This window comes from Acanthopagrus latus, chromosome 18 (assembly GCF_904848185.1).
Source record: "Acanthopagrus latus isolate v.2019 chromosome 18, fAcaLat1.1, whole genome shotgun sequence".
NCBI classification, from domain to species: domain Eukaryota; kingdom Metazoa; phylum Chordata; class Actinopteri; order Spariformes; family Sparidae; genus Acanthopagrus; species Acanthopagrus latus.
In genome coordinates this window covers 24,117,237-24,139,726 of record NC_051056.1, presented here as the reverse complement: position 1 = coordinate 24,139,726, position 22,490 = coordinate 24,117,237, and the positions used below count along the sequence as shown (strand labels likewise).

Here is a 22,490-nt window from a genome sequence, read left to right as displayed (position 1 = left end):
ATAAAACTTTAAATTGCTTTAAACATTTCTGTCTGAATCATGTGAGATCAGCACAGGGTCAGGTCCTTTTTATTTCAATCAAGCCTTTATCTAATATTAAATACAACATATTTAAATCCACTACATACAGATTTTTATATGGATCCACATGCTTTTATGAAATCAATATCCATGCATTATTCCCATAGAAGTTAACAAAAGCGCCCTATGTAGCAAGGTTAAAGAATGTCTTTATGTTATCGTTATTCTGTAGTTTTTGTGTAATCCTGCTGACAAACCAACCGACAAACAGACAGGAATGAAACATAACCTCCTTGGCAGAGGTAAATAATCGAGTTTTTTTTAAAAAGATTACGTACAGAACAGGAGTATAATGAAGTCATGTCTTATTTACAACAACAATAACACTATAAACTTGATAATATCTCACTGGAGAAAAAAACCTAAAATGTCATTAAATCAAATAATAATCCTGAGATGAAACTACTGAGTGAAGTTGAGGAATTGTGAAGTCGGTGTTCTCCCTCCTCCCTCTGCTGATGTGGGTGGGGCTGTTTTGTCTTAGCCAGCAGCCAAGTTTACAAGGATGTGCCACTTTTTAAGATTATCACAGTTACCACATACAGACTGCTATTTGTTTGTGCGTAGCAGCAGCTCTTCTGTAACAATTTGCTGTTACCTAAGCAGGCGCTGCGCTCGTGTAAAGACGAAGCAGAGAAAATTAGAGTATCGCGGAAATCGCACAACGAAAAGGGATTTTCAGTCTAGCAGTGTTCTGTGGTTAGACATCCTCTATTCAATATTTAACTCGATCTCAATTTTAGATTTTAGATGTTGTGGGAAAACGTGAAGTTGAATTGCTGAATGCTTTTCCAACCTGTCAGTGGCTAAATCTACGTCTCACCTTGTCATGTCAAAATAAGACCGTTACCTCAGCAACACCATGAGCATCTTTACAGAGCCACACAGACCAAAATGGCACACACACACCGGAACACAGACAAACAGTTCAAGCTCAATTCAGATGAATAAACCTAAAGAAGTCCCCCTTCCCTGTAATGACACCGCAGCAGCTGAATAATACACCCCTGTCGACGGAGGGAGGCGACGTGACGATGGTGAGAGCATCAAAATGGCAGCACTCAGTTTTGTGTGTGGTTGTGCACTGTCACCGGTACTCAGCGCAGGATCCAAAACACCAGAGAGGAACAAGCTTAGCAGCTCTCTCAGCTTAGCAACAAGGGGTAGCAACTAGTCAAGAGCTGTGAGGTAACAGGCTGCAGTGACCTCTGATGTAGAGGAAGCAGTGGGGGCGGGATGATGTCAAGTATACTGGTGACACTCACACATGACACGCTGCCTTCAGTGCGGAGCCTCTCCAAAGAACAATCGGTAACTTCTACTGTCCGCCTGCTGGGGTGGGCTGTGTGACGGTGGCATTAGTGAATCACCTGCATTACCAGTACAGTAACTGACTTAATGTATGGATAAGAACAACAATAGCGATAATTGACAACTGACCTTCTCACAGCTCCTGTAGCTCTGTCGCCCACTCACTGACAGGAGCGTTCGAAAGGTGGGGATGAGTCAATGACGGTGACAAATCACTTACCTTCTACGTCACATACGTGTACCGTACAGTGCCTTATATCAAAAGACTGGGACGCTGGGAAGTCAGCAAGAAATACTGAGATCTTTTTCTTAAAGCAGAAATCGACCTCCTAGCCGTTCCCTGTGGTTTTACAGGTAGCAGCATGTCTAGCAACCTGGCTACTGTCCAAAGCAAGAAACAAACGTAATTGGACGTAGAAACACCAAACTCACTGGTGTGAAAAATCAGAGTAAAACATGTGGTTGTTTTATTAAGTAGGCAGGTTTTGTTACTTTCTTATCTAGTGGAAGAATTCCCGTTTTGAGTCGTCTGTCCTGGTTGTAAGGGGAACTCATATTATACTTAGAGCACTCGCTAACGCAAGAATGGCTGTCTGTTAGCTCCCTAACCCTCTATTTCTTTTGCAGTGTAGAGTTTCCTCAGTTATTCCAGTTGTTTTCCATCGTTACCTGGGGTTAGCAGCCAAGGAAAACAAAATTACCTTGCTGTTTTGGTTGCACGATGGCAAACGTGCTTCCTTCGTCTCGACTTTGAATTCCATTTTTGAAACGACCATACTGAATGGCCCATTTCAGATTCAATATATTAATTTGTTGTTGGTTGTAAATTACTGATGCACTGATGTGTTTAATGTCGCAGCAGGTAAAGGTGGAGCTAATTTAACTATTTTACAGGCTGCCTCAGTCGCATAGATTAATAAATGATAAATTGTAATCATTTGTTTTTTTGTGTTAATGCAGTTACTACGCATCAAAACTGTCAACTTGTAAATGTACTTGTGTAAAAAGTACAATATGAGCCTCTTAAAGGTGTGAAATAGAAGTATAAAGTAGAGTGGGACCAATTTATCAGTTAGCTGATATTACTGATCTATCAGGATCAGCTTATATGTTGCCTGATATGGGTGCACTGATGTCATTTTTGATGGTTAAGTTTAATGTTAGACGTGAAATAACCTTTCCCCGTTACATTGTTACATATCTTTGTCACAGATGGTTTAATCGTGATTAAATGCACTGAGTTACTTTCCACCACTGGTTGTCAATTTCTATGAAAATTAATCGTTATAGTTGGTTATTGATGCGCACCACTTGCCCACATACTGTATGTGCATTATAGCATGAATGAATGCACACACACACACACACACAGACAGTTAGTCACTTGTTAGCAGACTTTTAGAAGGCCTTCTCGTGCACCACTGGCATGAATATTCGTTACACTAAGTACTTCTCCCTCTGTGGCTGCACTTGTGAAGGTCAAACTGGCCAGCTCTCATTTGGAGCTGCTCAGCATGACAGAGAGGTAAGCCAGTGCATGCTTTTGTAATATTACATAAAGATGAGGAGGGAGCACTGCTGACAGCTGTGACGGGGCTATTAATTATGGTTTCATGAATGTGCGTCTGTGGTGTGTGTTAGTGAGAGAGAGTGTGTGTGTGTGTGTGTGTGTGTGTGTGGTTGGGGGTGGGGGGGGGACGCAACATAGTCACAATGCTCAATCATAGCCTTCAAATCAGAAAACTTTGAGCTTTAATGGGGCCGTTTTATGGGTGAACTAATTAATTTCCTTGTGGCTGCTTTATTGAAATGAATGCATGAATTCAGCGCGGCAGAGAAGGAGCAGTTGACCTTTACCGCCGTGGGGATTTTCTTATTACATCTCATTATTCCGCCTTTTGTCCGCAACAAAGAACGCAACATAAAGTTTTGACGCGTTTGACGGTAAAACATCATTTCATCCTCTCTCGGCTCCATCCCTCTGTCACTTCTTCTTCTCCTTCTTCTTCTTCTCCTCTCACCTTGCCTCTCTCCTTCCCTCTTCCCTCCGGCGCAGGGGCCACAGCGTGAATGAGATGTTGGGTGCATGGTAATTGAGTAGGTATTGATTGGACTGCAGCGTGGCCTACGAGAGGCCAATGAGAGCCAGGGGATCAGAGCAGCACCACTGACTGCGTCTCTCATCCCACATTCTGCAGGAAAACATGAACGCTGTATCACCAGAGGCAATCAGAAAAAAAAAAAAAAAAAACAGACCGATGTTACATTTTTAGATAACATAAGCACGTCATAGTGCGCCTTGTTCTCCTGTCTGCTATTAGCTCTGACTGTAGGGCGAGGAGGAGCTTCCTTCAGCATTGGCTGTATCATTTGACTGACTGGGTGCATCATCTGAGTGGGGCTGACTGTCATATTTCACTGCGATGTCACCACTGGAGACTGAGCTGCCATCTCGGTGTGCCTGGGCGGGAGAGGCACCGATGTGGAAATGTTTGCTAAGGAGGAAGGGGTTATTGCCCCGTCAGCATGTGCACAACCCCCTCGTTCTTTCCCTCCACTCTACCTGCAACCAAGAGAATTTTTTTTTTCTTGAAAACACAACAAGAAATGCAGACAGGTTTAGGAGAAAGCCGGGGTTCAACTTTTCCAAGGTGTCACGTTATTGTCACCTGCAGGGATGCAGATTGTGTTCACATCTTGTAGGGTTTTAAAAATTAGATCTACTGTACATTATAAAATGATGATGTTTCATTATCATCAGCGTGTGTGATGTTTTGATTAGGGCCGTGGATTTTTTTAGGACCAACGCCGTTAATAAGGAATATAAAAATTCAGATATGGATGTATCGGCCAATATTCTTATATCTGCGTAATTGATACATGAACACACAAATCTGCAGTGATCCCTTAAACACTGTTATCAAGCACATGTGACAGAGATACATATGTAATTGAGTCAGGATGAAGCAGCATCCTCTGTCTGTAGTCAGCAGTCTGTGGTCATGTAATGTACTGCAGTAAATTGTCGTTAGTTACACAACATGACAGGTTATTTTTAATTCTGGTGCTAGGATTTTTATTTTTACTTACTTTTATTTTTTTTATTTTTTGCAGATGTGTATCAATTCCAAATATCGGTTATTGGCCTCCCTTATAATCAGTATCGGTAAAACAAAGTATGAATCTGTCCCTCATCAACTTGCTTGCCAATTTGTCGTTTCTTTTCCATTTTACATCACTGGTAAAGATACATTAAAGAAAGTCAGGCTGCAAACATAAAACCTAAAAATTGCATTATCAAGTTTGATATATTGGGAAATACGCTTACGCAGTCAAAGAGTGATAATGCATCTTTTAACGCTCCCATGTTGCACAGAACCTGCGACATTGTGGAAAATATTGCTGTTTATACCATATGCAGTACTCATATTCTTATATGGTCACTCGTGGGCAACACCCCACACACATACATGAACACATGCAGCCTACATGTCAGACTTAACATCACTCAGTCTCTTCTCCTCCTGCCTCCTCGCAGTCATGACAGGACATTATTACTTTTACCTCAGATTACAGAAGTGTTCACAATAGCTGAATTTGGTCATTACTGATAAGAAATTTCACAGCATTGTGTCCTGACAGGGAGCAGCAGTCTGCGGCACAGAGCTGGGCTCAGTTCTGATGTTTCTGTCTTCGGTTTTTATACCTTTTAGTTCCTCAAATGTTAACCATGGCTGGAAAATAAGCAGCTTTGGTCACTCGGCCCTCGTTTGACACTACAAAATTAAATAAGGACAGAGCAGGCACACTTTTGTGATGGAGGCTTTTGCCCAAGCTAGCTGTTTCCCTCTGTTTCCAGGTATCATGCTAAGCTAAGTTAGCTTGCTGCTGTACGGACATGAAAGTGGTGCCAGTCGTCTCATCCAACTCCAGGCAAGAATGCACAAAAGCCTATATCCCAAAATGTAGAGCTTTTTACTTTAACCTAGATGATAGTTGAGTCATATTACGTCCTATGAAACATGATGTAGTCATGTAAAAAGGACCGTCAGCTGTGTGTCAAATGGTTAAAATTCCCGTTTTTAAACACACGTGATAGAGATGTACATATTCATACAAATCTCTCCCCCTCACTCTATTGCTGCCATGTCATTTTTGAACGCAGCTTGTCTCCATTTGTCTCATGACGTATGGATTTGGGAAGTCTGTGTGTGTATGTGTGTGCATGCGCAGCACCGAAGGCAGTCAGGCACATCCAGCCCATGGCCATGCATGTGCGAGCACAGAGCCGCATAAACTGCAGTGAGAGCCCTGAGAGGTGAAGCAGGGGGAGGTGACTAAGCGGGCTCGCTGGCCAATACCGTGCAAGCACCGGTTGCCATGGGAACACATTGATTATTTAACAATTTGGATGGAGCCTGTGCCCTGCACTTGCCAAGGTTCAGTGGGATGCTTTGTGGCTTTACTGTCCCGAGGGTCCGCAGCCAAGTGAGTGTTGTGTGGTGCAATGCCACCGGGACATTGATACACATCCGCCGTGATGCTGAGAGACAAGAGACAGACACACAGTCTCAACTGACAGAAGAGCAAGATGATGGATTGATGAATAAGAGACTATTATGAACAGATGGGTGAATGAGACGAGGGAGTGAGAGAAAGGAAGCACTGTAGCGGGTGGATTTTCATCACTCCTGGTGGTCAGCAGGGACTTGTTGTAATGATCTCATGCTGGGGAGGCAGTCTGGACTCATTGTCATTGTGTGCACAGGAGGTCCAGTATGCTGACTTGATTCAGTGTCTCCAGCCTGTGTGTACGGGTGCATGTAGTGTCAAAGCTACTGTAAACCTGAACGCTGCATTGCAGGTGGGCAGAAGTAAAGAGCAGCACGTCTGTGAGCAGCCTTTACTGTTACTGTTTGAATTTAAAGGAAATAAAGGAATCACAGTCAGCCTCACACATGTACTACACAAAGCAGTTTTTAAAGCAGTTGGGGCATCCCTCAAGATGAGGTAAGGAACAACGCTTGGTAATGCCAGGTGTAAATGCTCTCAGAATACGCTGTGATCAGGCCAGGTGTACATGTCATCCACACCGCTTGGCAACATTATTACAGATGAAATGAAAAATGCCTTTTTAACCCTTTTAGATCGCATGCTCGGTCATTCTGTGCACCTTTTTAACAATATATGCAAAAACACATACAGGTGAAAATCAAAATCAGTGTCTCTGTGCTGTCATATCAAAATCCAGTCATGTTTTCTTCCTGTGAAACAAAACATGACATGCTGCTGTAGGCTTGAACCAAACAGTTATATCAAGACATCAATCAGTTTTCATCTTTTTCACAGCACGGAGCTTAGATTCATCAGTGAGCCAGCTTACCTCAGCATGGTACATCGGTGTGTCTTTGAATATTCGCCACCTTAAATCTTGATGTGTTTTCCACAAAAGTCAGTGAGGCGATCATGATGTTGATAGTTGGTATTTAGATTTTCGACTACTGGCTTTTTTGCATCGTGAAATCTTTCATGATGCTTTGAGAACACATTTTCCCCCCTTTCAAGTCAGTTTTGATTTTTAAGTAGGATTTAAGTAGAACACCACATAGAGGAAGTTATTTATAAAGCCTTCCTTTGACTTGGAAATGATCTTAAAGCAAAGTCTCGACTTGATTTTTCTGATGGTTATCTCGGGTTATTGCAGCTTGTGACATACGCGTCCAAGCCTGTGGTGAACTTCGCACAGCAGCGACACACTTTCAAGCTGTGTGGTTGGCTTTGATTGTCAACCTGCTATTTAGTCCACTAAATAATATATGTTGCCTGGCTCCAGGCCTCTCTACCATCGCTGTGATTTCATCTTCCAAAATTGAGATTTTTCTCCTTTTTGTCCACAGCTAAAACCCTCATTTATGATGCATTTATATAAGGGGAAAATCACATGGTAGGTGCTGTCAGTTTAAGATGTTTTGCAGTGTACGGCTCAGAGGTGTGTAAGTTACAGAAACCTGCTTATTTAACTTCTTCACGCTCAGCATATTTTATGAATCAAACGCAAGCACACTGAAAAAATCAGTGGAAAAAAATGAGGTTCAAGTGGAAAATCTAAGAACATGAGGCTCTAGGTCTGTAGCTGCAACTTTTCACTGCCTCACCTGTTGAATCTCGTCAAGTCGTTTGACCCACATTCACCTGAAACACACTTCCAGACATTCCCATCCCCTCCTGGTTTGACATCAATCTGTAAGAGACCTGCTTTTGTCTTCACCTCTGTGATCCTCAACCTGCCTCCCATGGTAGGAAGGATCCAGATGCTGTAAGATCGTGTTTGTCTCCTTCCGTCCTCTGAGGGCCTATTATAGCACAGACAGATCCTTCCTCCTGTGTGTCATAAACGTCTGTGGTCTTTAATCAGCTGCCCTTCTCCTTCCAGTGGGTTAAAACGCAGATGAAAAAAATCAGGTAACCAGCAGTCCCAAGGAGGGCGGGGTTAATCCAGCCTAATCCGAGTTACCTTTGTAAATTGCTAAATGTTAAACAAACTCATGTTGCGATTACTCATGTTGAGATTATCTTCCATTATTCCTTTTTGTTTGCTTGTTATGTGAGATTCAGATAGAGGGATTACGCAGCAATCCCAGGCCAGGATAATACTGCTGTTTTCTACGACTGATGGGTTTATTGTCTTTCAGCCGGACTTGTAGGTTCACTGATCCCATCGGGTACCACTATGATACTTATGATAAGCACTGCAGCCATTATTACTGTAACAGGTGTGTTTTGTCACATGGGGTCTCAGTAGTGGATTCAGTAGCTTATTCTGTCAGTCACTGAGGGACAGTTGTAGCCGGTGTATTCCCATGTGTCGCCCTCAGGCTGTGTTTCATCACGTCTTGCAGCACGGGCTTCAGCTTCAGGGGTTTTTTTTTTTGTTTTTTTGTTTTCGTTCACAAGACTGTCACAAACATGGCCGCCATGCATCGGCAGCACGGACGCTGTTACCATGAAACCCTCTGCTGAATTGAGGGCATATGTGTTATGAGTTGGGGTCTTAGATGAACGGTGGGGGAAATAAAGTGCAAAGCGTTGATGAGAAATGTGCAGACACAAGCACAGACGTGAGCATCTGTTAGTCCATATGCAGATTACAATGAAGGCCTGATTGTGCTGACTGGGAGTGGAGGGAGGAGAGTGAGTGAGGAGGGAGGAGGAGGAGGAGGGAGGGAGGAGAGGAGGGGGGGTGCAGCCACAGCTGTCCAGAGTCATAGCACATCACCACCGAGCGGAGCGGGTCAAATCTACAGCTTCTGTTTGTGTGGAGAGCAAAGCGTCATTACCAGGAGAGACGGAGTGACACCTGCACTGCTTGTGAGGTGATGAATGATTTTAATCAAAGGATCAGATCTTCTTAAGAGCGAGATTTCGAGCCACTGTCTCGTCGTGGGTGCAGGAAAGCCTCGTGTTGCTTGATTGAAAACCCTTCAGTTGCTTTTAAATACTGCTCGAGTAGTATAATCATAGATTTTTTGTAATAGTGTACATGTCTCAACCTGAGGGTTTAAATCGGACAGGGAACATCTGAATAGAGGTTGGCAATATAGATGAACTCCTCTGTCGCAGTTTCTGTAATTTTATGTCATGATAGTGATATAAATGTGTAAACCATCATAGATTTGCCATTTTACTTTTTATATTATTGAAGCGTTTACTTTGATATCTATGGATTTATGACACCAATATGGCTGATTTTTGTTGCTAGCTTGTATTAGTAACTAACTAGTCAGGCATCTAGGGTTAGATTACATTCTAATGTTTTATTTTCACCAATCGATCTTGATCTTTTCTTAAAGGCAGATGTTTTTGGCAAAGAGGTTGCTAACAATGTTAACTGCACCCACACAATGATCTGTTTCCTCGACTAACCCCGTGGTTTGGTTGATTAAAAGCGACCTCATTGTGACTGAATTTAATCAATCTAATCTAATTTAATCTCATCTCATCTAAATAAAAAAGTCTTGACTTTTGGCTCCACATGGTCTTAATACTATGCCCCGTTGTGACAGGTGTAAATAGCCAAATAATGTTGTGTGACTTCTGTCACTGATAACTGGTAAATTTATCGACATTAATTAAGTAATTGTTTACTTGAACATGAATTAAAGGTTAAGGCATATAAGAACAATCATTCTCTCTTGATAATATTAAATTAGAACACTCAGATAATATATGAAAATTAAATCCAAACCATTTTTAACTTTTATTGATCAAACTGCAAATGTTTAATTACACTGTGCACAGAAATGTGAGTTATTCAATTAATGATTTGATCATTTTAAAAACTCATGAAATAGGATTATTTAATACAACCAAAAAAAGTCAAATAAAAACAGATGGTAACAAACTGCCAGAGAAACATAAACTTAATTATATACTTGACACATTATTTGTTTTTACTACAAAGTGTTATTTTCGATGACCAACAATTTATTATAGTACTATAACCACATGCTCCAGATAATATTGGCTCATTTATTTTCCTTCTCTGTGTACATGGAAGATTGTACTAGTGCTGCAGAATGTCGGTTACACAGTCGACATACAAAAAAGCATCAAAGTTAATCAGTAATGTGTGATGATTCAGGTTGAAGATCAGAATCAGCTGCTGGGACTCAGGCAGTATCTGCATACATTAAGATGGAGGTGAGAGGGTGAGATTGGGTGAGGTGGGGGAGGGTGGTGGCGGTGAGATAGGCAGCTAGTGATTTTCTCCTCAAGTGCTGGACCTCAGGAAGTGTAAGGTCCCCGAGCAGCGTCGTCAGCATCCCCTCACCCACACAGCTCAATCAAATCAATAAGAAGCAGACAGCCAGTGTGCTGAACTAGAGGATGGCCATCAAGCTGCTCCTCAAACCAACCAGCCACTCCTTCCTTCACTCTTCTGCTTCCACTCTGGCTGCAGGTTTCACCCTCTCCAGTCGCTCTGCAGGCCTGGCATGGAAAAAGAAACACCAGGTGGCACAATAGAGCCAAGCTGGAAGTTAATTGAGCTGTTAAAGTTAATATGTAGAACTTTAATCAGGTTTTAAAGGCCGATAATGATACTATAGGTCAATATCGCAAATCAGGTATGATTCAGATACATGAAGAGTGATTTCAGAGGGGAGCATCAACAGGAGCATTTAGACTGGACCTGTTCGAACGTTGTTTTAGACGGGCCAGGTTTTAAAAAAGTGAAGCGCTGAGGGCTGAAGATTCACTATACAAATGTGTTGAAACTACAGCCTTTTTTTCTCTTTCTCTGTTTATACTGAAAAATAATTATTGTATATGCAGAAGTGCAGGAAAAATAATGCTAGTTATCAGTTTGAAATCTAAACTCCCTGTGTTTGAACAGCCTGGGTAAAAAATAAAATGTAAGCAAATAAGAGTATTTTTGAGCTGTGCAACAGACAAAACTATTGAATGGGCAAATTAGCCGACTAACAAAATGATCAAAGGGCCAGAATGAGGTTATTTAAGGGCCACATTTGGCCGCCAGGGTCAAGAAAAGTCCCTCATGTTTGTATTAAACATGTTTTTTAAGTTGATAATGTAATATATTAAATCGGAACTAAAAGATCAGAATATTTAACCCAGAAATTCAGAATTCGGCATCAAAATATAAATATCAAATCTGAATTTTTACAATGACCCGATTACTTAAAAAGAGGAAAATAATTTTTTTTAAAAAGAAGAACTTTCCCAGAAACCATGATGTGTATTCAGACGCAGTGATTGAATGTAACTCAGGTACAATCTGGGCGTACTTATACTTCCTATATACTACATTTTTTTGGATTACTAGACTACATACTGCATCAGAGCCAAAGAAGAACATTTTAAAATTTATTTCAGTTAGTCAATTATCAGTAATCATAATATAGAAAACACACTGATTCCAGTCAGAACAAAGGTAGTTATTGGATCTAATAATCAGCCGGGTCAATAATCAATAGACCCATAGCATACAGCATATACATACAGGTAAATGCTGTTTATGTATAATTTACTTTGAGGACTTTTACTCAAGTAGTATTAATATGGATGACTACCTCGATATCTTAACTTGGACTTCTGGATATCAACACTGGTCAGATGTTGTGTTTTTTGTCGGAGCAACAGTCTGAAAACCAGAGATATTAAATGTGAAAGGATAAAACCAGAAAAGCAACCAAGCCATTCCTTTCCTTTTTATATTTTATGCTGAGAACACCAATTTTTTTGCTGTTTTCCCTGAAAAATGAATTGACTATCAAAGATGTTGACAGTTAATTTTCTGACGATATACTAAACGATAAATCAGCTTATTTGTTTTATTCCTGTTTGCTGGAACGAAACACTAACACCAGACGAAACCTTTATTTGATATGTATCTAGGGTTGCGACTAATTAATATTTCCATTTTTATTCACTGGTTAGCCTGTAAAATATCAGAAGACGACATCCTTAAATTGGTTGTTTTCTTCAAACAAAAAGCAAAGGTGTTCATTTTTCAGTTATAATAATGAGTAAGAGCTTAAAATATCCAGTAAATATTTGGTATTTTGCTAATTAACAGCTTCAACAATTAATGGATTATCAAGTGTTGAAAAGATAACTCTCCCTCAGTTGTGTAACTGATTAATGAATAAATCATTTCATCTTTTCATGTACGAAAACAACCCCGACCATCGAAGTCACAGGAAAAGAAAAAAAGATAATTGAGACGTTGCTTTGGTCTAGTATTCTCACATGCAGCCTGTCATGTTAACTGAATGGCTACCGAACCATAAAGCTGTGCATATTATATGTGATACTACATGGTGTTATTTATGTGCGTGAAATGAGAGTGCAGGGAGGAGCTGATGTGGGATAAACGTATTGTCCCAACGGCTGGAACACAAGCCGGTGTGTTTTATGAGTTGACCGCAGGACGTCTGGCTGTGGCGGTTAATAAGCAGCGGTCTCTCTGCCCCAGTCCTCATTCTCAGTCCTCACACCTTTCCCAGCATCCTCCCCTACACACACACACACACACACACACACACACACACACACACACACACACACACACACACACACACACACACAGAGTCTCAGCCCCAAGGAGATTCACCGACTGTTCCCATGGCATCCGTTCACTTTGCTCCCGAGTGATGGTGTGTGTGCCGCATTACGTCTGTGTGCTGCCAGCCTCACACACTGAGATAATGTGTGTATCTCTTCATATTCACAGGCCAACCCTCCCCCCATCATCGTCAACGCAGACTCACTAGATGCAGGCCCTTATGTAAGTATCTGTTCTCTCTCTCTGTACAGTATATGTCTCTCTCATTCACACTCCCTCTGTGTCGGTGCATGAGCGTGTGTGTGTGTGTGTGTGTGTGTGGATGAAAAGGCTGCCTCCTGGTAGCAACATGCTGTTTGCCATGTGGACCGACAACCATTATCCCATTGACCCCGCCTGTTTGTTGGGAATGTGCATTCTGCAGTTGTCACAGTGTATTTTGAAGACGGACGCTTTTGGTATTTTTAGCTAGAAAAACGATCTGGTCAACGTATCTTAAGTATTTTTTGTCAGGTTCTTTTCTCCACTGAAGGATTTAGCTGAAACCTTTGCATGCTTCTCTTTTTTCCTTAAATGTTTTTTTAGCAAAATGACAGAACTCAGGATCAATGCTGTGACTAACCATTGTGCTTTTTGTTCTGACAGGTAAATGGAAGTGATGGGATGTATAAATATGAAGAGATCATTTTAGAGAGGGTGAGTTTTACCTGTTTTTTTTTCTTACACAATTTACACGTTCCTGTTTTATATATTTTCTGCGTGATGGATGGATTTCTCCCCACTAGGTGGTAGTAAGCAGCTCGTTCTGTGCTCATTGTGCTTAAAACCAAAGAAAAAAAACATCTTCATCTCCGCAAATGCACGAGAATCATATGTGATAATATACGCCCGTGAAGGTATAGCTGTTACATCACCTCAGTGAGAACATCTTATGGTGTCTCATGTGAGTATGAGCGCAGAATAACGCCAGTGAGGCGTCGCTTTTTACATAATCCGGATGCACATGTCATCAGCAGACGCCAGAAATGTAAAGTGCTCTCCTGTTCAATTGTTCAGCAGGCACCACTGCACTTGTCAGCAGCGGTTCAGCGTGTAGTGGCAGAGCTATACGTTTCTGCTCTCATTATTCCACCCACATATAGATGCACCTCCGAACCCATGATAGATGCACAGAATCTTGCTGCCCCTTCCACCCTAAGTGGCATTTCTGCTTGCAGGAGGCTTAAATAAGCTATGCAAAGCCACACTTTAAAAGGTCTGTGGGTGTGTAAAATTTGGCGGTAAGGCCCAGTGCACTCCTCTCGGCTCCAGAGCAGCACACTGGGAGGCCTCATCCTCCCTCTGTCCTAATTTGTTTCGACTGTTGCTCATTAATTATAGAAAATAATAAAGTGAGGTCTTTTCTCAGCTGTCTTGTTTGCTGCCTGTCTCTGTGGCCACGGCTGTCAGATGCAGCAGTGCGCCCGGACCCACTGGATCCAAATGGGTCCTCTTGTCATTTCAGGGCCAGGAGAGACGGGGGGTTGGGAGTGTCTGTCTCCTGCAGAGAGTGAGAAGCTCTGCATCATGCAATAGAAATGACGTTTCTCAACTCATCTTTGCTTCAAATCATAAATCCACTTTTCTGTGGACAGCGGGCATTTCTAAGGCCCGTGCCTCTCTGTGGGTTGACGGGATAGGCGTGACATTTTGAATGAAGTGCCCTCTTCTAATGGAATACATGCCATTATCATTTGTCACATGCAAGGACACACACACAACCACACACACACGTGTCCACAGAAATGGACATCAGAAATGCATGGAGAAATCCCCAGAGCAGTCTGCATCGTTCACGTGTTCCTCTGAGATACCAATACACTTAAGAGGCATATTGTTCTGACCTTGAGCCCACATCAGGTCCATCACTTACATCTAAGTGTGTGTGTGTGTGTGTGTGTGTTGTTTATTGGTCTCTCCTGAAACTGCCAATCATAACCTGTGTGCAGGGGAACTCTGGCCTGGGCTTTAGCATCGCTGGAGGAATAGATAATCCCCACATTCCTGATGATCCGGGGATCTTCATCACCAAGATTATCCCTGGAGGAGCAGCTGCTATGGATGGGAGGCTCGGGTAAGTTCTCCCATCCTCTTCACCCCGTTCTTTCCTCCTGAACCCTCTTTCCTCTGTCTGCTCCAACCCTCCCCACTCTCCTCTTTAACGCTCACCACCACCACCGTGTGTCCCGCCAGGCAGTGCTGTGTGGGAGGCAGAGTTTTCTACAGCCCTCTGCCCCCAGGCTCTGTGTGTTTCCTCAAAGTTATGATTGACTGAAAAAAACAAAGTCTGAACATTCAAAAATTATGATATGGAGTGCTTTTTTATGTGCTTTTGGAGTTTTCTGATTACCTTAGCTTTCCTACGGTATCTCCCTGCCTCTGTCCAGTGGATTAACTTCATTGCTGTTATCTGTTTACTGACAAGGCGGCCTGCATGATGTGTATTAAAACTCTTACTCTCCGCAGGGTGAACGACTGCGTGCTGCGTGTGAACGACGTGGACGTGTCCGAGGTTGTTCACAGCCGGGCGGTGGAGGCCCTGAAGGAGGCGGGGCCGGTGGTGCGGCTGCTGGTTCGACGGAGGCAGGCCCCACCTGAGACGATCCTGGAGGTCAACCTGCTGAAAGGGCCCAAAGGTCAGGAACACATCACATCACACTTAAAACAGAGTGCAGGAATTAGTTCTCAAACCCAAGAAATGAGTTCGCATTTTTAGCACTTTTGGTTCCCTTGTCTTGAGGTTAATTAAGTGAATGAGATGTTTTGTTCAACAACTTAAAATACACCAGTAAATATATCACTTGTGAGTATTGAAGTGTTTAGGTTCTTAAAAGAGATTGTTGCTAACAAGCAGCTAACATTGAATGTTATCAAGCCGAACGTGGACTCACTCGGACTTTTGCTGGAAACTATTTTAATTTTCCACCTTGTAGATGGATCAGTTTATAGTAAAGTGTGCATGGTATAGTGTAGCAGGAAGTGTAGTTGTGGTGACGTTGAAGTTACATGACAGCGATGTAATGTAAGCTTTTTATTCCATTGCATATACGCTTCAAAAATGATAAAAGTGATGTTTATTTGTGAAGATGATCTTAAACAAATACCATAAACATGCATTTGCCATGAGCATATTCTCTGCAATATTCTAAAATCCAATGCTGCAGGCTTTTTGTTGAAGGAACCAGGGCGATTCTAACTTCAGGGTGTAGCCTATAAAAAGACTGTGTTTAGACGTACAATATATATCATTGTAACGCTTCAGGCTGAATGATGATGGAGATTTAAAGCAGTTTTTACAAGTGGAATATTTCTAAAAATGTACCATATCAGACGTGAATCTATGTGCACATATTGACTATGTGACTCTGTGTCTCACTCAACAAGGGCTTGGATTCAGCATCGCCGGAGGGATCGGCAACCAACATATCCCCGGAGACAACAGCATTTATATTACCAAGATCATAGAAGGAGGAGCTGCCCAGAAAGATGGACGGCTGCAGACCGGAGACCGCCTGCTAGCTGTATGAGCCTCCCTCTGACTCAGCCACATACTGAGTGTTCAAATCAAAATGAACTTGTTCGAGGTGTTAAAGCAGTTCGAGTTAAACAAAAGAAACTCAGCAATAGTTGTTTAGTGCTAATCGGAAACAGCTATCGCAGCATTTGGGCCTTGACAACAAAAAAGGCCCATCAGCTGGCCAGGGCAAACCTTACTTACTGGATTAGGCATTACAACAGTTTGACTATCCAGTGTACCTGCTTTTATTGAAGCGCAAATTAATATATGAAAAAAAAAACCTGGCACCCACTCAGTTGAACCTTATGAAACAAATGAAGCCCAAGCATTGTGTCATATTTTCAGTTACAGAACAGTAGAATACAAACCAAGCCAGCATTGTGGCAGTCACATGTCAGAGAAAACAAAGTTAAAACTGTCTCACAGAGATATTTGTCTGTGTCTTAGGCCTTGTCCACATTAACACAAGTATTTTTGGAAACAGGAAGAAAAAAAAAACTGTCTACATCCAGATGAGCATTTTAGCACCATTTCGATACTACTAACGCATCTGAAAACACAAATCTCACGGTCGCTGACGCACGCCGGGCATGCACGTCCCGTTGTAAACAGGAATTAGATCATATGCTCTGTGGTCGGTTGCTTAGTTACAGAAATACTATGGACAAGGGAGAGAAACGTGACGGCTCTTCACAGAATTGTCCTGGATAATGCTATTTCTCATTTTTACTTTCCCATTATGGTACTATCAGTGTCCATTTGTGTCTCTCTAAATTTAAACAATGTGGCCTAACATCCATTCCATCAACATAATTTTCAGCAACCTACAAGGCCGTTTGCGTGTATGCAAAAAGCCAAAGCATTTGCAATTTGTAATAATAGAAAATCTCAACCTGTTCATTGTGAGGTATTTATGCAGCGCACATTCCTTTAGATGTAAGATGAGTGTTCAGAAACTTTTGACTGACAGTATATTTCCGGGGAACTGAATCTCAAAAAACTGAAGAAATTCTGATCATTTTTAGAACCTCTACCTACTGCTTTTGACCTCTGTTAACGCTGCGCAGCACACCAACCTTTCACTCTGCTGCTGAAATGTACTGAAATCACATAATACCTTCGTGCTATGATTCATTATTGTGTTGGCTGGTGTGATGGCTGCTGTGATGTCTGCTGTTGTCACCGTGCAGCGAAGACACGAGGTGTTCAGGTGTTGATACAGGGATCTCTTCTCCTCTTCTCTGTCTTATTCTCGAACAATCATAACATTCAGGTGAACAACATCGTGCTACAGGACGTGCGTCATGAGGAGGCGGTGGCTGCGCTGAAGAACACCTCAGATATGGTTTATCTCAAAGTGGCCAAGCCAGGACCGGTGCACCTCAACGACATGTATGCTCCTCCGGACTACTCCAGCAGTACGTATCTACCTCTTCTTGTTGCTCCAGTCACAAACTACATTTTATACTCACTATTCCATAGTCAGCCAGCTCCTGAACTCAAACAGGTTTATTGATACATAATGTTTGACTCAAGGTAAAGAGTGATTTATAAGCAAAGGTGCATGTTAGAGCGTTTTCACAGGGAATTATCTTTTCATCTCTATCAGAGATGTTTCAGTGGGCCTGCATGCATTTTCGTGTTGGATCACTGTTCTCTCCCCAAAACTGCTATGCCCAGACACCCACATAGTGAATATAGTGAATGCTTACACACACACACACACACACACACACACACACACAGCCACACAATCCTACCCACAGCAACAACAAGCGCAGTTCTCTGCCTCCCACTGAGTGTGGACGGTTTCTCACATCCCACCTGCTCATGAGAGCCCACGATCTTGAGCTGCAGCATCTCAAATTTCCACAGAGCAATGATTTAGTATTACAGGGGGCTATCAAGGGCTTTTTGTACACTCTAAATGTTTGCAGTTGTCAGGGTTTTAAGCGAGCCCCCTAATGCAGACTTAACCCCCGGTCAGATGATCTGGATTTGAAACGCTTGCTTCATCATGCTCGGCTGCCTCCATCAAGAATGTTAATTCATAGAAAAAGGAAGTGTTTTTTTGTGATCTGTCTTATGTATGCATGCTCAAAGACAAGTTATTTTTGAAGAAAGTCCCCAACTTTTCCTCTCCGGTGATAAGAGGATAGATGGATGATGTCAGGTGTACATTTCTGAAATATCTCTGTCATTCTGTAAAGATTAGCACAGACAGGAAACAGAAGAGATAAGTGTACTTGCTAAAATAGCCAATTTACTAAATGTCAGTTTGGTTCCTCGGGGAAAAATGTGTGTTTCGTACAACCTGGCTCTTATTTTTGTGATGCTGGCTACAATTCCTAATGCTAATAATAAAAGTGTAATCACCAAGTTAACTGCTTAGATTCCTGGAGCGTAAAAAAACTGAAGCAGGCAGATAATCCGACTACTTTTTTTACATGTTGAAATTATCACCCTCACTGTTTATGGCTTTCAAACCAATTGCATACAGTTTTACTTCATGAAGGGATCACTGACATTCATAAATGTCATAATTTCTTTCATACAGTTTTTTCAAGGATGTTTATGTAATATGTTGCAGAGATATCTACTCAAATTAGCATGCTAACCATGCTAACCCGCAGCAGTCCAATGCTCATGTGCTTGCAGTTTGAGTCTACAGTAGTAGAACTGCCACCTACATGGCTGAGTGAGCCAATTAGGTAATGGCAGCTCCAGTGAGTGTTTATTCTGGTGATATGCTGCCCCCTGTCTGTTTGGAGTATAAATTCAACTGCAGGCCAATTCTTACATATTGCACCTTTAATATAAAAGGACTAAGACAGCCGTACCAGCAGCTGTGTGAGATTTAACTTGAAAGTCAGCATGCCAACATATTCACAATGACAGTGCTAACACTCTGTTACTATAATTTGAACCAGCTCAGTTTAACATGTTAATATGCTAACAATTTCAGATAGTTCAGTCTAGACTGAAGTGGGCAAACTTTTTGGTCTTTGTGCTTACTAAACCTGTGGATCCGTGTTCCGGTTGTGCCTGTTTTGTAATCATTCTATCTTTCCCCCTACTGGCCTGGCCCTCCCTCCAGCCTTCCCAACCATGGTAGACAACCACGTCAGCCACAACTACATGGGGGCAATGGAGCCCAAGCCAGTGTACCCGCCACCCCAGGTCACCCCGTCCAGGTACTCACCTGTTCCCCGCCACATGCTGGGGGAGGAAGACTTCACGAGGTAGGTTACAGACCGCTTCTGCCATGGAAGATTCTTCTTGCATGCATGACTCTCATTAAGGAGTGTAGATAAGAGTCATCGTAGCACATTCCATAGAATGTTTGTGGGTATTTGCTAAAGGCTTTATTGTGTTTCCGCTGTTGTGTTAGTGAGTGAAGAGACATCGTTGAGGAGGGAAATAAAAGATTTTATCCCTCAAACTTTTTATGTTATGTTTAGTTTTGCATGGGTTTGACTTTGTTCCTTGCCGACTTCTTTTTGTTGCTGTTTTAAATATGTTGTCATAGTGTGGTTTAATTTGACAATAAATGTATGTAGAGCAGTTTAAAGTGTTTCATGAGGCAAAACAATTTACAATGTTCAGCTCATCATTGCCCTGGTGGTGCATACTGTATTGTAGCTTGACAGTGTGTGGTGGATGTTTGCTGACCGAATACTTTGCAGAGAGGCCGCTTGTCACTTCTTGTACTTGTTATGACTGTGTTTTAACCTTTGGCCTCCTATCCAAGTACTGGATCAGAAGTAGCATTCATAGAGGCTTGATTGGAGCGTCCCACGAGGTCTTGAGTCATCTTAACCCACAGCTCTGGGGAGGAGGCTGTATTCCCCCCATTTGTGTGTGTGTGTGTGTCGTGGAGTGCATGTGTTACTGGATGAGTGTTCGTTATGTGGCCCTGTAATGTCCTTGTACAAGCTGTCTACATGACTTGTATGTGCATTTGTCGCATATTTGTTGGTATGTGTGCTTTATTTGTGTCCTACACTTGTCCCGTTCACTGTGATTCCTGTACCCCACAGCAGGGCTGAACCTATTTACAGTGTCATCCACAAACCTGGGGACAGCAAGGTGCCCCAGGCCCTCTTCAGAGGCGTCTGTCCTTCCCCTGCTCCCTTGTGCCAAGGTCCACTCCCCTTCTCTGGCAGGTACTAACCTAGTCCATCACGCCTTGCTTACAGTAGCTAACCCTCCTCTGCATAGCTCAGCATCTGGATCTGGCATCAGACAGGAGTAGGGACAGGTAGAGGTGGAGGTGGAGGCCACCTGCCTCTACAGGAAGATGTTGCACTATTTTTGTGCACAAATTACATAAGCAAAAGAAATAAACTGAGCTGAGAAAGATGGCAATGGACAGAAGATAAGGAGTTGAGAGGGAGGGAGGGGGCGGTGGGCTGATACTTGTGTTGATAGCGAATTTTTATCATTCTGTCTCTGTGTTTGCATGTAAATGTCCCCTCACCTTGTGTCTCCTGAGCTGCTTTGTGTGTTGTCGCTTTAAGTGTGTTGCTGCTTTTTTTGTGTTTGTATAACATGCTCAGTTTTACTACTTAATCTTTCATGAGTTCACATGAATTGTGCTGAAACGCTAGAATACTGTAACAGCCAACTGACTGTGGTGCTGAAATATTCACAAGAAATTAACTTATTATTTCTTGCCCTTTGTGTTTGTGTGTTTTGTTTTGTAATCTGCTCTACTTTTTATATTTTAAAAGGTCCAGCCCCCGCAGTCATTATTTGTCCATCAATTTCCTACTAATCTGCTCAGATCTATGAATCTAAAACAATACGGCCCTGTTTATCGCAGTTTAAAATGGAGTCGTACCTGCTCTTCACAAACACATCTCCACAGGAGAGCAGCCGAAAGGGCTTCGCGCTCCCACAAGCTGCTCAATTCCATCTGTCAGGAGGCATCGATAAAACTAAGCCTCTATCTCGGGCCAGAGCTACTTTCACTGGTGGTTACTGCTGAAGACAATAATATACATGATATTCAAAGCAATATTGTTGTTTTTTCATTGTTTGGCTTTTACCAAGTGTGCAAAAGACCTCCTTTTTTGTTTTGCTTTGTTATTACATTTGATCCACAGTCTTGTCCATCCCGCATCACCTCATGGATGAATGCCCTGATGTCTGCGTGTGTGAACCGTCGCTTTTTTGTAATGTGTTTGTGTTGAGTGCAGCTTAAATTGTCTACCATGCACTGCAAATATGTGTTTTCCTGTGAGTGTGTGTGAGAGAGGGAAAGAGAGATTCTGGTCTCGTCATCAGTTACTGCTGTAACTAAAGCCATGTTGCGGTTTTAAAATGGAAAGACGGTACAGGAGGAAGGGGGCGCTGGCTGCAGCCACCCAACCAACACAAACATTCTGCTGCATGCCTGCTGCTCTATGTATGTAAATATAAACACAGAGCATCGCTGTTACCATAAATGTAATGGGAAGTAAGAGCCTGATCCAGTACAGGCAAGCAGACCAGTAGCAACAGACAGTCCTGCAGCTGTCATGATTCATCTGCACCCTGGGAAAACCAGGCCACACACTCAGGTCTTAGCCCTCTCGTCACCCGTGCTGCCAGCACCAATCACGCACACGTACTGTACGCTGAGGCCTCATGATGTGCTGACACATATGGGCACGCACACCAACACACAAGCTTTAAGTGCAGTACGCAGTTATGACACGGAACGGAGCATACCTGTGGGTAAACATCCTGCACACCAGACAACTCGTAAATCAGCGGTGCAAATGAGAATGTCCTACATACTGCGATCACGCCTGCACCTGTTCGCCCCCAGTGGGTTCGAGTGTCATGTCTGCTGTATAATCAGAAAACAGCGTTGTTGTCTGGGGAGGGCATCATGGCCGACTCGACTCCCAATCACAGCGGATGAGCGTCCGGCTCCATCAGACTGACAGGCAGATAGCAGACACCTCCATCCAGCCCCGGCAGCTTCCCCATTGGCTCCGACCACGACGGGTTATTTTGGATGGATGCTGTAGTAAGCACAGGCTTCCACAGAAGGGGAGCTGGCTGGTTGTGAGGGGTGAGTCAGTGCTTGTATCGTCCCTCTGCCCATCTGCACATCCCCCTCAGTGGTGTCATCACAGACACTTCCCCCAACACCCCCACCCTTCCCCATCTGATATTACCCCCTTTCGTGTTTGTTAGAACTGTACGTAACTCCATTTGCATCCTTGTCTCTGTCCACGCTGGACTCGATAAGAGATAAAAACCTTCTGCATGTTTTGTGTAAACATGCGTGTGTGCAGTGAGGACAGTGCGCACTATCACTAAACGAGCAGCTCCCCTCCGCCCGCCCTATCAGCTGAAGTTGTCACATACACACAACAATGCTTCTAGTAAGGCTGCTTTGTTCTGACAAAACTTGTGTGTACAGATGCCTGTGGACTGCAGCGGCAGGTGAGCTAATCAGTA

The 22,490-nt window shown here is 42.8% G+C and overlaps 1 protein-coding gene across 15 annotated transcripts in view; it reads left to right on the top strand.

Moving 5' to 3' along the window:
* dlg3 (discs, large homolog 3 (Drosophila)) overlaps positions 1-22,490 on the top strand; it is an 87,448-nt gene that overhangs the window by 44,544 nt on the left and 20,414 nt on the right. For 9 of the 15 annotated variants that reach the window (XM_037076604.1, XM_037076615.1, XM_037076609.1 and 6 more), the window contains 8 exons: positions 12,647-12,700; positions 13,124-13,174; positions 14,467-14,591; positions 14,984-15,153; positions 15,902-16,038; positions 17,308-17,452; positions 19,114-19,276; positions 20,075-20,200. In XM_037076604.1, the coding sequence (XP_036932499.1) occupies positions 12,647-12,700; positions 13,124-13,174; positions 14,467-14,591; positions 14,984-15,153; positions 15,902-16,038; positions 17,308-17,452; positions 19,114-19,276; positions 20,075-20,200 (971 nt within the window). The remainder of the gene's footprint in view (positions 1-12,646; positions 12,701-13,123; positions 13,175-14,466; positions 14,592-14,983; positions 15,154-15,901; positions 16,039-17,307; positions 17,453-19,113; positions 19,277-20,074; positions 20,201-22,490) is intronic. The other 6 variants (XM_037076601.1, XM_037076606.1, XM_037076610.1 and 3 more) reach the window with 4 other exon arrangements.